This window comes from Eriocheir sinensis, unplaced genomic scaffold, assembly GCF_024679095.1.
Source record: "Eriocheir sinensis breed Jianghai 21 unplaced genomic scaffold, ASM2467909v1 Scaffold1660, whole genome shotgun sequence".
Classification (NCBI taxonomy): Eukaryota; Metazoa; Arthropoda; class Malacostraca; order Decapoda; family Varunidae; genus Eriocheir; species Eriocheir sinensis.
In genome coordinates, this window is record NW_026111029.1 from 8,103 (window position 1) to 23,498 (window position 15,396).

The 15,396-nt window shown below is 42.7% G+C and overlaps 1 protein-coding gene across 1 annotated transcript; it reads left to right on the forward strand.

The window, feature by feature from the left end:
• Positions 1-379: 379 nt before the first annotated feature.
• On the forward strand, positions 380-14,827 carry LOC126990452 (zinc finger protein 596-like). The gene is made up of 2 exons (XM_050849055.1): positions 380-611; positions 11,284-14,827. The coding sequence occupies exon 2, from the start codon at positions 12,027-12,029 to the stop codon at positions 12,957-12,959; it is 933 nt and encodes a 310-aa protein (XP_050705012.1). The 5' UTR covers positions 380-611; positions 11,284-12,026; the 3' UTR covers positions 12,960-14,827.
• The last annotated feature ends 569 nt before the right edge of the window (positions 14,828-15,396 follow it).

Sequence of the window (15,396 nt, forward strand, 5' to 3'; positions counted from 1 at the left end):
GTATACACCAACAACCAAGCCTCAGAAGTGCTATTCAGATGCAGGACAAACAACATGCAACTAAAAGACAGAAACAGACACCGGCAAGAGGAAACCAAGTGTGACATGTGCGAAGCTGAAAACGAAGACCTGCGACACTTCCTGCTCTGGTGCCCGGCCAATGCAGAGGAAAGAAAAAAGTGTGTGAGGCTGCAGCAGCCTTAGGAGGAAGAAGAGGACGACACCATTGGAAAATTTTTATTTGAAAATGAACACACGGAAGAAACAAAAGAAACAGCACACAAGTTTTGGACAATAAGAGAAAAAGGAATGAAAGAAAAAGGAAAACAATAAACCCAGACAGTAGACACATCGGGTAGTGCCGTTACAAAGGCAAAACTCCCGACCGACTACTACTACTACTACGTACGCGTAGTCGCCGCCTTCTGCAAACGGAGAGAAAAATAACTGGAGGGGAAGGAAGGGCAAGGTGTGAAGACCCTAGAAGCGGCTGTGGTCCCATAGCCTAACTAGCCTCATAAAAAAACCCAAGAAGAAGAAGAAGACCCAAGAAGCGGTGCAAAGCGTCACGGGGCTACGGAAGAAGAGGAGGAGGGCGTAATTTCTCACAAGTGAGTGCTCCTTCCATTGTTGACTGTGCCGTAGTTTGTTGTGTCCAATACTTACTTCGGTTACTTTGGTCGATTTTGCCTGTTACTGGCACAGCTGAGGAGGGCCTCCACTGATTCCAGGCACTTCCCCGTCCCCTGCTCTCTGGATGACTTGAGGCAGGGTGTTGTGGTGGCAGCCTGGTATGGGTGGTTCATCTGGTAGCTTGCTGAGCCACTTGTCCAGTTTATATTTGAAGGACCCTACTGGTAACCCTGTTAGGTCCTCAAGCTTCTTGGCAAGCAGTTAAAGAGTCTGGTACCGTTGTGTGAAGGGTTTACAGTCCATCCGCCCCAGTGACGATGTGCCCCAAGTCCATTAAGCCCCGAGGTTGGGGCGAATCTACTTCATCAGTAGTTGATGCGTCCCAACTGCTCAATATTGAGTTGTTGCGCCCCAACTCCTTTTTTCAAAGTTTGAAAACTTTTAGTCATCATGATGAAAGAACTGCAATTAAAAAAGAATATTCGCATTTGATGCAATAAGAAAACCTCTAAATAAAAGGAAACAAAGCAGGATGAAAGATTAGAACGGTACAAAATAGGAACATTCGGCAAGTAGTTGCATTGGCGACAGATCTCCATTACTGTACCTATCCCAGCAATTATGCAAAAGGGCCTGGAGTGTCCCATATGATTTTCTCTAGATGCACTTGATTTTCCTGTCATATACTAACTTAAGTGTCCTATCAATATCTTCTGCTCCTTCTTTTTAGAAGGGTAGTTAGGGCATAGAATGGGAATTGGCTCTTTCCCGCATGACTGTTGAGGTTGTGCCACCCTTCCACATCATTGTTTGTCCTTACATTTCGCTTGTAAACACTCCAGCTAGCCGGGGGAAAGATAGTGGATGTGATCCACTGGTTGCGAATGTACGCAACAAGAGTAATTAAGTTAGGGGTAAGGGCTGTGCTTGAAATTAGCTCGTCAAATGCTGTAGTGATATCCTCACATGGCAGGTATGGAAGAGCAAGCAACTTCCTGATGAACCTGTGTGTACCACAGTCTTGGCGATAAGCAATTTGCAAGCCATGGGCCTGCACTTGTCGCCACACTGCCTGGGCCCAGTGAAATCCGCAGCCGTGAATGGTCACTGGGAAACACCTTTGGTATGGCTCACCATATCGCATGCTCATAACCGACAGTGACACGCTCCACAGCAACAGTATCTGCTAAATCCACAATACTTTGCAGCACATGCTTATAGTCTCTTTTCTTACGGGAAGACATAAGACATAATATGAGAGGGACCTGTTTAACAGAGTCTCCAGATTTTACAAACCCGTGAATGGAAAAAAGTTGGTAAAACGGCTTTCGCACCACTTTGAATGTTGAATCTATAAACCAGTGTCGACATTTGAAAAGGATGTCTAATTGACAAAATATCAATCTATCGAATAATTGGTCAAAATACCGACACAGTACCTGTGTTTTGTTGGCAATTATTGCAGTTCCGTTGTACGTCAGCCAGCTCCCCACGCTTCATCCTCCAATAATCCAGCTGACCTACACCCGAGTTGCAGGTACGGTGTTGCCATTTATAGCAGTTTTCACACTGGAGTGCTTGCTGCCTTGGCCTTACATAAAAACAGACAATGCACGGGTATGTTGGCAGGGCAGTCGCCATGATGGAAGTGTGGCTATAAGCAATATTTGTACTCGAAAGTAACCTCATTTGGTTGGTTCGAATTGTTTGAAATTATTCGTTCAGCCATTGATCCGAAGTATACTTATATAGTATTTGGATGAGAGCTGGGGCACAACGACTTGGTTGTGGGGCGTACTGGGGCTCATCAACTTCCCCACGAGTAGATGTGCCCCAACTTACGGGGCGAGTTTTTTTTTTTTTTTTTTTTAACGTTGTTGCCTATTGCGCGGTAGGCATCTTCCAGTGGGGGCCTGATGGTCGGCCCAAGGCTTCTTCCAGGTGGGGCCTGATGGTCGGCCCAGCCGTTCTGGCGCATGGCGAGTGTTTATAGTGGCGCCATCTTGCATTGGCTCATGCTGCCCCGAACTCGTTCTTGATTACGGGCGGCTTCCTCTAGAGTCCGGGTTGATGGGTGGTCTTCAGGACAGCATGTGGGTAGTTTTAAGCCACTCGGCGGTGACTGAAAAATCCGAGTGGTAGCGTGAGGATTAGAACCCGCGTCGTCCATCACGCGGTGAATGTGGGTCCAGTACGCTATCACTTCGGCCACCGCCTACCCTAAATGGACTTGGGGCGCATCATCACTGGGGCGGATGGACCTGCTGCCGTGTGAAGGAGTTGTGTATTATTGTCCTGATTCTTTGGGCGTTTCCCTGAGTGCCCTTACTTAGTTTACTTAGTTGTGTCTAGAGGTCTTGTGCCTCACAGTCGTGGTGGTCCACCGCTGTTTTGGAAATTTCTGGCGTCTTGCTTCTTCAGCCGTACTTGGTCCGGTATGGAATTTGAGGCTGCTCTGCAGACTGCAGACTGGTGGTTCATCGGGCACTGCCCTAAGGAACCTGTCCAGTGCAGCTTTGAACCTGTCCACTGAGCAGCCTGTAACTTCCCGTACCTCTTTTGGTAGTGCGTTGAAGATTTTTGGACCGTCGTGGCCCGTGGGCTAGGCTGGCCGCCAGCTGTGTTCTAATTTTCCCTGGTGCTCTTGTCGGCAGGGCGTATCTTGAACACATTCGGCCAGCTCTTCCGGAGATGTGGGCTGTCAGCATTCCCAGTGTAGGGTCAGGGACAGTACCCTCCAGGATTTTCCATGTGTAAATGGCCCGGTATCTGCCCCTCCTCCTTTGCTGGGAGAGCAAGCCTAGCTTGTGAAGCTGGTGCCAGTAGTTCAGCTCCTTCATGCCACTAATCTGCCTGGTGTACGATCTCTGTACTGCTTCCAATAGCTGGATGTCTCCTTTTCCAACACTGACCCTTGCAGCACTCCACTTTTCACCACACATGCCTCTGACTTTTGGCCATCTACGGATACTAACTGCTTTCTGTGTGTGAGGAAGTCTTGCAGCCAGACTCCCAGCTTGCCTGTTATGCCTTGCTTCCGGAGTTTATGTAGCAGTATGCCGTGATCTACTTTGTCAAAAGCTTTGGCAAAGTCTCTCTCTCTCTCTCTCTCTCTCTCTCTCTCTCTCTCTCTCTCTCTCTCTCTCTCTCTCTCTCTCTCTCTCTCTCTCTCTCTCTCTCTCTCTCTCTCTCTCTCTCTCTCTCTCTCTATCTTATTATATGTGGCCCAGTCTGGGGAGAGAGAGAGAAAACTGTGAACAGATGTCCACCGCTTCCACCTGCTCCACCTCATTCTACCACGACATGTCACTTTTTTCCCACTTTGGAAAGCCCATAAATTTTAGGGCCTATTATTTTCTAATTATTCATGTACCACTCTGAACTGCTGAAATACATCAAATTACATATTTCTCATTGCTGACTTACTATTAAATTTATATTTTCGCTTTTTATTATAATGTTAATATTAACTCGCAAAGGAAAAATATCCGGCATTTAGTCCTCTGCAGTTAAACAACATTTTAAATCATTTATTTGAAAAACTTTTGCAGGTTCCTATTAGATCATATACCTATTATTGTAATTCCTGGAATATTTATTACTATATTAATGAGAGAAATACAGAATTGATGCATAAAATATGCGAAGGGGCTCACGAAGATGTACCAATCTTGACCCCTTGCCAGATTCCAACAATTTTGACTCTCAACACCTTTCCTTCACTTACGGAGAGGGCCCCTCGAAGATTATGGTATGAGAAATTGGCCGAAGAGCTTCTATAGTTGAGGAGGCTGCCTTATGGTACAGCCGTTAGCTGTTTTGGTGAAACTTTCTCAGTTACGCTAGACATATCGAAAGCCTTCGATAGAGTCTGGCATACCCCTGCGCACACTTCTTAGGTAGGTTGTATGGACTAGAGGAAATACTTACTCACAGTAGTTTTCGTTGCTGGCGCCGTTTGTTTGCAATCACCTTCATTGACTCTGATTGGCTGTCTTCTTTGTTTCAATGATTTCCATTGGTTGCAATCACAGCAGCTAGTGAGCTGCCCGCCCTCTACTGCCTCACTTGTGAACCACAGGACTAACCCTTAGTACCCCGTGGCGACGGTGTCTGCTGCGATGGACAGTCCTGGTCAGAGCTAACTAGGACAGGACCAGTGACATAACCATAGCCAGGACTTAGTTGACCACATATGAGCATCCGGCCACAGGAGATGAGCTGTCCCTGGATGCCCTTGTGGCCTGGCGCGGGCAGGATAGCGTGGCGCTGATAAGTTTGAGCGCCTTCTCCAGGTCCAGGAAGACAGCAGCGACAGGGGAGTTGTCGATGAGGCTCAAGAGGGCCATAATGCTGTCAGAGGTGCCCTCCTCTGGTGAAGCCAAACATGTGTGGGTGCAGGTGTAGTCAAGTAAGTATCATCGGAGGCGTTCCTAGGTATTTGGTACCTGGGTAGACATAATTTTGCACCCCCTCCCCAGGTGTGTGTGTGTGTGTATATATATATATATATATATATATATATATATATATATATATATATATATATATATATATATATATATATATATATATATATATATATATATATATATATATATATATATATATATATATATATATATATATATATATATATATATATATATATATATATATATATATATATATATATATATATATATATATATATATATATATATATATATATATATATATATATATATATATATATATATATATATATATATATATATATATATATATATATATATATATATATATATATATATATATATATATATATATATATATATATATATATATATATATATATATATATATATATATATATATATATATATATATATATATATCTATAAATCAAGGACTCCTATATATATATATATATATATATATATATATATATATAGTGCCCAGCTATGTGTATTTCGTCCATTAAGTACAATATGGAGGCGTAATATAAGTATTTTGGAGTGCGGAGTGATTTTCAATAATTACCCAGTTTACTCAGTACTGGGGTGATCATCCTTACATTGCACGAAATTTACTTTGCACAGTCCCTTCTGGAACATCTATCGTGCAAATCAAGGACTCCCTATATATATATATATATATATATATATATATATATATATATATATATATATATATATATATATATATATATATATATATATATATATATATATATATATATATATATATATATATATATATATATATATATATATATATATATATATATATATAGAGTAATTGGGTAATTCCATATCTCGGTGATATGGAATATCTCTCTCTCTCTCTCTCTCTCTCTCTCTCTCTCTCTCTCTCTCTCTCTCTCTCTCTCTCTCTCTCTCTCTCTCTCTCTCTCTCTCTCTCTCTCTCTCTCTCTCTCTCTCTCTCTCTCTCTCTCTCTCTCTCTCTCTCTCTCTCTCTCTCTCTCTCTCTCTCTCTCTCTCTCTCCACTGAATGTATAATGTGCACCTTTTTTCCATAATAAAAAATGCCTGAAAGTTTAGCCCTGCGCGTTATATGGTGAATGTACAAATTTTCAATGATTTTCTTCTTCTTTGGAGTGTTTTTAAGGGTCTGTGTTTCGTCTTATCCATTAACAACTGCAAACTTACCTTTATTATGGTTAATGATCCTTCATAGTCCATAGCTGTCTTGTAATATGTTAACATAGAATACAGGGCGATCAAATAACTACTATACAAAAATTAAATCGGTGGAGGATCGTCTGTTGGTGGTAGCGAGTGTTCTAAATGCTAATCGGTTCACGGATAGAGAAAGTCATATCCTCCAGGGTTACTTTATTGGACAAAAATCACAAAGGTCATTACGACAAGGACAACACATAGGATAGGTGTTTGTTTGTGTATGCGTTTGTGTGAATGTTGTTTGTGTAGGCTAACATTTAAGTATGGGTGTATGTGTAGAACAATGTGTACGAATGGACGACAAGAGGACATGGACGGACAGTAGAAGATAAACAAGTAACAAGAGATAAACAATTAGACGCACAAGAAACAGCGAGACGGGAGCACGAACGAAAACGGAATTTGAGCGGTGACTGCTACACGTCCATGCCCTGCTGTTATCCCGTTTTCCCATCGGGCGCCATTTGTATGATCTTGATCTTGATGTCACAGGTGGCTTGATTGTATGACTAAGGAGCAGTACAAGCTACATAAAAGAATCATAGTGGAAAAAAATATCCAAGTGTTCATTATTAATTATTAATATTAGTGAGAACAATGGGGTAAATATGATATCAGAAACTGTACATCATGAGTTTTGTACGAGGAGTTATTTCACACCCGGCCGCCATTTGCATTGTTTACAAACCACACAACCACACCCATACAACAAACAGCTGCATGCTGTGTCACCAGAACCGCGTGAATTGTGTCTTGCCTAGTTGTCTGTCATAACCTACGAGTGACTGTGAGAATAATATGCTTATTATGATCTCGGAAGCTGTACATAATCAGTATGTACGAGGAGATATTTCTCGCAACACCAGCCCGGCTGCCATTTGCATTGTTTGAAAACCACACAACCACACCCATACAACAAACAGCTGCATGCCACATGTCACCAGAACCGTGTGAATTGTGTCTTGCCTAGTTGTCTGTCATAACTCACAGTGATGGTGAGAATAATGTGCTTATTATTATCTCAGAAGCTGTGCATCATCAGTATGTACGAGGATGTATTTCTCACAACACCAGCCCGGCCGCCATTTTCATTGCTTTACTCAAGGACACTTGTCAATTGAAGCAGTAAAGATTATACCAAAAATATATAAATTTCGGGAAACTGTACATTGTCAATGTTCTTTAACCCGTACATATTTCTGACCATTTTAAGAACTTTTTTCAAAATTGTTGTCATAAAGTTTGGGGTCGCGTTATCGCGGTGCGCTGCGTTATACACCGCAACATATTGTATTTATTTTTTGACAGAAACCTACCTCTTGTTTGATTTACATTGTTTTTTTTCTGTGACCTCTTCAAGGACGCAATACTGCGTCATCGAGTTATCTGTATATCTCTCTCTCTCTCTCTCTCTCTCTCTCTCTCTCTCTCTCTCTCTCTCTCTCTCTCTCTCTCTCTCTCTCTCTCTCTCTCTCTCTCTCTCTCTCTCTCTCTCTCTCTCTCTCTCTCTCTCTCTGTATGTATGTATGTATGTATGTATGTATGTATGTATATATATATATATATATATATATATATATATATATATATATATATATATATATATATATATATATATATATATATATATATATATATATATATATATATATATATATATATATATATATATATATATATATATATATATATATATATATATATATATATATATATATATATATATGTGGTAGGATTTTTTTCGGAATTTGGTGAAAGCCTATTTTTTTGGAAACTTTGACCTTGGGCGAACTTTTACAGGTCAAAGTCAAAGATCAAGGCCATGCAAGGTGCATCATATGAAAGCATTTGTTTCGAAATTTGATGAAATTTTAATTTTTAAAACTTTGATCTTGGTAAAACTTTTCAAGGTCAAGGTCCAATGTTAAGGTTTAGGCCAAGGCCATGCATGGTGTGTCTTTCCATGAGCTAAAATATGAACCAAGTCTGAAGTTTCTAGGATGAAGAGAACCGAAGTTATGGCCAAAATGATGTTTTGTGGGACCTTGAACTTGACCTCTGACATCATGAATTTAATGGGTTCTATTCTGGATGCAAGGTGCATCATATGGAAGCATTTGTTTCGAAATTTGATGAAATTCTATTTTTTTTGGAAACTTTGACCTTGGGCAAACTTTTCGAGGTCAAGGTCAAAGGTAAAAGTCAAGGCCATGAAAGTTGCGTCTTGCCATGAGCAAAAATATGAACCAAATCTGAAGTCTCTACGATGATGAGACAGTAAAAAATATTATTATTATAGTGATAATAATACAAAAGCATGCGATGAAGATGTTTCTATTACGAGCTTGTTTTGTTCCCGTCACGCACTTAGGCGTCTCCCCTCTCAGCTACCTTCGATATCGTTCAGCGAGATTCATGCTCATTCTTTTTTTTTTGTATTTCATGGGGATATACCCCAAGGGAGGAAGGCGGTGCATGCTGCGCAACCACCCAAACTTCAGGTAGAGAGATGCGCTATTCTTTCAAGTGGATGAGGCCCAACAACGGGGCTGGGGGTGTCGGAAAGAGCCCAACCTTTCCACTCCCAATGCCACCGGGTAGGACTCGAACCTATAAGCTCCAGCACCCCGCCGGAGCACAAGGCGGAGACTCTACCACTAGACCACGGGAGGCCCCCCGCTACCCCCTTCAAGTTTTTAACATCACATGATAAAGTACAGTTCTTTTGCTTCAACATTATGCAAAAAACATGTTCTTTATAGTAAATAAAATCTCTGCTACAAGCATAGCAATTCATCTGCTACAGCCATATGAAGCACAAGGCACCGTCACTCAAGGTTCAGTATCACAACAGCATTATATATGCCGGCATGGCTGGAGATCTGGGGCGGGTGCCTGGGGTCTTGTTCACTTGTGGGGTTCCCCACACACTTCTACAATTGAGAATGGCAACAAATGGAGGCTCCCAATTGGACCGTTTGGGGGGACCCTTTGTTGGGGGCCTGCGGGGGCCCCCAACACCCCTTCCCTTAGCTATGTCACTGAATTTAACCATTAGAATTGAGCCTGTATTATGGCACCCCCCTCAAGCTGTCACCTGGGGCGGACACCCCCCCCCCGCTCCCCCCTTACTATGCCACTGAGTACCATCCTCTCCGCAGTCTTGGCCGTGCAGCTCATCAGCGATAGGTCGTGGCAGGGAGGGAGGCGTGGCGGTGCTAGGTGTCCGCCAGCATCAGACGTCAGGTGGTTTACTCGTACATTACATGAGAGTTGTGTGTGACACGTAGGAGTCACAACATGATGCCTTTATGTAGTGTTTCCGAGTACAGTTCCAGCTCCTCTGTGAAGCTCTGGCACAGCGGCTGAGCCGCGTGCTGGTTGTCATGGTGATGGGCAGCCTCTGCCACCCAGCTGTGACACTTAGAGTTTGTACCTGACTCCCAAAACATGAGAAAAGGTGCAGAAAAAACAAGAATGAGGTGGTGGTGGAGATGGAGGGTGTGAACATGCACTCGTGCTGGAACCACGCGGGGACGTGGGTAAAATTGGAGGCTCCATTTCCTCCAAATCCTCTGGTGTAGGGACATATTCTTCCTCAGAAGTCATCAGCGGCACTGTCCATGTGCTCATCAGACCGCAACACCATTTCTAAAGCCTCAGCCAGAGAGGGAACGACCTTTCCCTGTCGGGGGCGGAGAGTGTGGTCAGACGTGTTTGCACACTCACTGCATAAAGCATGGAGGTGAATTGCCAAGCATGTAGTGTATACTTGCTGTGCATCCTGACTCATAACGTGTGTGAATGTTACAGCCACATGACCATCATGTAGGGAGGTATAGGGTTGAGAAGTGGTGACCAGTGAGCTAAGCATTACACATATAAGCAATGGCTCAGAGCATCCTGACCCATAATGTTTGTGAATGTTACAGCCACACAACCATCATGTAGGGAGGTATAGGGTTGAGAAGTGGTGACCAGTGGGCTAAGCATTACACATATAAGCAATGGCTCAGAGCATCCTGACCCATAATGTGTGTGAATGTTACAGCCACACAACCATCATGTAGGGAGGTATAGGGTTGAGAAGTGGTGACCAGTGAGCTAAGCATTACACATATAAGCAATGGCTCAGAGCATCCTGACCCATAATGTGTGTGAATGTTACAGCCACATGACCATCATGTAGGGAGGTATAGGGTTGAGAAGTGGTGACCAGTGGGCTAAGCATTACACATATAAGCAATGGCTCAGAGCATCCTGACCCATAATGTTTGTGAATGTTACAGCCACACAACCATCATGTAGGGAGGTATAGGGTTGAGAAGTGGTGACCAGTGGGCTAAGCATTACACATATAAGCAATGGCTCAGAGCCGTCAGCGGGGCTGTACAGGTTAATAAAACCCATTCAAATTAGAGTACACTGACACTTAACAGTGAGTGGTGGAGGGTGTTGGTAAAGGCCAATGTCCTGCAGTACTACAGATGATGATGATGATGACCCCCTCGCATATGAAGTGATTCACACACACCATGGCCATGCACGCCAACCTAGCCCACAGTATTCAGTCCAGTAACATGGTGTGCAGGTTTGGTGCCGCGGCACGGTGAGCCATGACTCGTAGACTCGGTGGTGTTCAGGAGCTGCGCCAGAGCACCTGTAAACCCTGTCCATCAGCCAGCTGATTGTTAGATCCTAGAGGCAGATGCACCAGGTGTGTCGTTGAGGAGTCAGCAAGTGCACAGGTAGGTACGGCTTCTTACTGAGCAAGTAAATGGTCAGTAAGAGTGAAAGGGGAAAAGTTGGGGTTCTGTAACCACACTCCATTTAACCTGTGTTATAATGGGCTGCCACAACAAAACTTTGCTTAGTGAATAGCTTTTCAGCAATACAAACTGTTTGTTAAGGGGGCTTGCCTGTACCTTGATAGAACAAGTCATTGACCTAACACATCTCTTACCAGGAAGTGGTACCGGCCGTGCTGGGAGGAGGACAGCGCCAAGTGACAGCACCAACTCTGTGTGTCCTGACATCCACTGCTGGTGTTGAAGTGAGGGTCTGAGGCAGGCAGCACAGGGCCAGGACACAGCACACAACTATGTGTCCTGACATGCACTGCTGGTGTTGAAGTGAGGGTCTGAGGCAGGCAGCACAGGGCCAGGACACAGCACCAACTCTGTGTGTCCTGACATCCACTGCTGGTGTTGAAGTGAGGGTCTGAGGCAGGCAGCACAGGGCCAGGACACAGCACCAACTCTGTGTGTCCTGACATCCACTGCTGGTGCTGAAGTGAGGGTCTGAGGCAGGCAGCACAGGGCCAGGACACAGCACACAACTGTCTCCTGACGTGCACTGCTGGTGCTGAAGTGAGGGTGTGAGACACATGCTGTGCTCAGCCCTCAGAGTCCTTGTTCCTTGGTGGATCCTTCCCTCACCTGCTTGCTTGGTTCTTGAGTGTAGCATTGAGGAAGACTTTCTGCCCCCTCACCCAGAAGGCTGGCCTGCAGCCTGAGTGGCCAGGAGCAGCAGAGCAGACTGTCACGGGTGAGGGGACCAAGGGCTGATCAGAAGGACCACCACCACCTTGCTGCTGCCTTTTCCAGCCATAGAGGAAAGGGAAAGGTTGAGTGTCAGGACTGTTGCACAATTTGATAGTTGAGAGGAAGTTCATGAGATGCAGCTTTGCACACACTGGTCAAGGGAACCATGAGAGCCAAGAGTGTGAGAAAAGCCTCCCTGACAAGGGTGGCGGTAACTAACACACTCACTTACTCTGCTGAAAGAAGTAATAGTTGTCAAGTCTGTGGGGAAAGTTTCAGTAAGAAGGGTAAACTCAAGACACACATCCTTACACACACTGGTGAAAGAAATCATGAATGTGAAGTTTGTGGGAAAAGATTCAATAAGAAGAGTAACCTCAACAGACACATCCTTACACACACTGGTGAAAGAAATCATGAATGTGAAGTTTGTGTGAAAAGATTTAATAAGAAGAGTAACCTCAATAGACACATCCTTACACACACTGATGAAAGAAATCATGAATGTGAAGTGTGTGGGAAAAGATTTAATCAGAAGAGTCACCTCAACACACACATCCTTACACACACTGGTGAAAGAAATCATGAATGTGAAGTGTGTGGGAAAAGATTTAATCATAAGAGTCACCTCAACAGACACATCCTTATACACACTGGTGAAAGAAATCATGAATGTGAAGTTTGTGGGAAAAGATTTAATCAGAAGAGTACCCTCAACACACACATCCTTACACACACTGGTGAAAGAAATCATGAATGTGAAGTGTGTGGGAAAAGATTTAATCATAAGAATACCCTCAACAGACACATCCTTACACACACTGGTGAAAGAAATCATGAATGTGAAGTTTGTGGGAAAAGATTTAATCGGAAGAGTAACCTCAAGACACACATCCTCACACATACTGGTGAAAGAAATCATGAATGTGAAGTGTGTGGGAAAAGATTCCTTTCAAAGTCCTACCTGAAGACACACAGCATAAGACACACTGGCCACAAAGGGTTCAAGTGTGATGTTTGTGGGAAGCGCTTTATGACCAGAGGTGAGATTGCCAGACACGTGAAGATTCACCTCAGACACGTGAAGATTCACCTCTGAGGTGTTGTGCTGTGCTGCTGTATGTGGGAGAGAGTAGGTGGTGGAGGTCGGCAGTGACTTGCATAGAAAACAGAAAACATAGCCCAGATGGGGAATCCGGGGCAGGTTGTGTGTGTGTATTTACCTATTTGTAGCATACAGGGCCTGAGCTCAGTCTCGGACAGTCCTGTCTCCCAAATTATATTTTTCCAACTTTTCCTTCATTTTTTAATACTGTCCACTTCAACAATGTATTTGTTTAGCCTATTCCATGAATCCACACTCCTGTATGGAAAACTACTTTTTAATGTCTTCGAAAACTCCCCCTTCTCAATTTCTTGCTGTGTCCTCTTAGTTGCCTCCTCCTTTCCATCTTGATTTAGTCATTTCTATCCAACACGTCCATTCAACTTGTATTTCTGTACAATGCTATCAGGTTTCCTCTTTCTCTTCTTTCTTCGAGTGTTATTTGACCCAGTTCCTACAATCTAGTCTCGTGTGACAAGCTTGATAGTTCTGGTACCATCTTGGTTACAATCCTTTGAATCCTTTCGAGTTTCCTTAGATCCATTTTCCTGCGTGGTGACCAAACAGCCGCTGCATGCTCTAGCCTTGGTCTAACCAATGTGGTCATTATTTTCTTCATCATGTTCCCATCCAAGTAGTGAAATACTGCGCTAATATTTTGCAGCAAACTATATGTTTCTCCGAACATCTCATTTATGTGCTTCTCAGGCGTCAGTGTATCTTGTATTATGACTCTCAAATCTTTTTCTTCATTCACTATGTCGATGAATGTCCCTCCCATCTTATATACTCCTCATGGTCTATTTTTACTTTTCCCATTTTCATTGTGTGATGCTTCTTATTGTTGAACTCTATTTCCCATTCTTTACTACACTCATATATTATTAATCTTCCTGCAGCTTATTACAATCATCTTCATCTCTAGTTGGAAGCTCTTCTGCCATGGCCATCCCCTGGTGGGAGCTCCTAGGAGCAGGCGTCCATGAAATGATGATGGTCTTCATCTCTCATTCTTCTGAGCAGTTTTGGGTCATCTGCAAACATGCTCATATAGCTTTACTTTTTCTGGCATATCATTCATATATATCAAAAACATTATTGGCGCTAACACTGATCCCTGTGGCACTCCACTTGTGACGTTTCTCCAATCCAATTTTTCATCTTTTAACATGGTTCTCATTTCTCTGTTTGTCAGGTAGTTTTTGATCCATTCTGTCATTTTTCTCCCAAATCCTCCTCTGTGTTCTAGTTTCCACAGCAATCTCTTATGTGGAACTTTATCAAATGCCCTTTTTAGGTTCAAAAATATGCAGTCTGGCCATCCATTTCTCTCCTGTACTATATCTACAGGGGGACCTTGGGTAATGATGTCCTGGACCTGCAATGTCTAGAGGTTACGATACAACCCCCATAAATTATTATAATATCCTTGTTTTCACTTATTACATTTGTGTGTAGTAATTATAAACTTCCCGTATGAACTATTTACAACCTCGGTGTAAGAATACGTCGTTACGTGGTGCTTGACCGAGGAAGAAGGCAAGTGCATGTCCTGCTCTACACCATTTTGGCTTGTTGTGCATTCACTCTCTTTGGTTTGTGTTCTTTTTTCATTTACCTTTTTTTTCATACAAATGTTTAGTGTCTAATTATGACTTTACCACTGTGCTAGCATAGGTGAGTCATTTAGGTGCTTGTGGCACTTTGATATAAGGGATGGGGCTGATATTTCCTTCTGTTAAAGGGTTTGTTTTGATTAATTACAAAACTGGGTTACAACGTGTTGTAGGAACAGTACTCTGTAGTAAGTCGAGGAGCCCCTGTATTACTCTTGAATAAAAACATAGATTTGTGACACAAGATTTACCTTGTCTGAATCCAGTTTACTTTTCCTCTTTGCAGATGGTCCACCCACTGTCTTTTAATTACCATCTCGCACAATTTGCACGTAACACTTACTAGAGAAACCGGTCTATCAGGGTTGGCATGATTAAAATCAAATGATTTTGATCATGTGATTATAATTGATTATAATCACAGAAAAAAATCACTGATTAAAATCAAAATCCTCTAATCTTAAATACAATGAGCATTGTATGCACTGTATACAATTCACATCATATTCAAAATTAAAGGATAGTGTGTTCATTGTAATGTTATACAAGCCTAATGATGCAATAGGCCTCGGCATTTTTTTTTTTTTTTAAATTACCATGTGTTCATAAGTGTTCACTCAAATATAATGTGTTTATTGTCTGCATGACTTCAAAATTCCAGATAGTTGAAATTCCATCACTTTGGGTGACTGGAGATTTGAGGTCATATTCCTGGCTGTTGAGGCATGACTTGTACAGAACCTGTCCCAGAGGCCAGAGCAGGAAAGAATGTCAGGGAGGTAAATTTACTAAAGGGTTCTACTGGAACTATATTT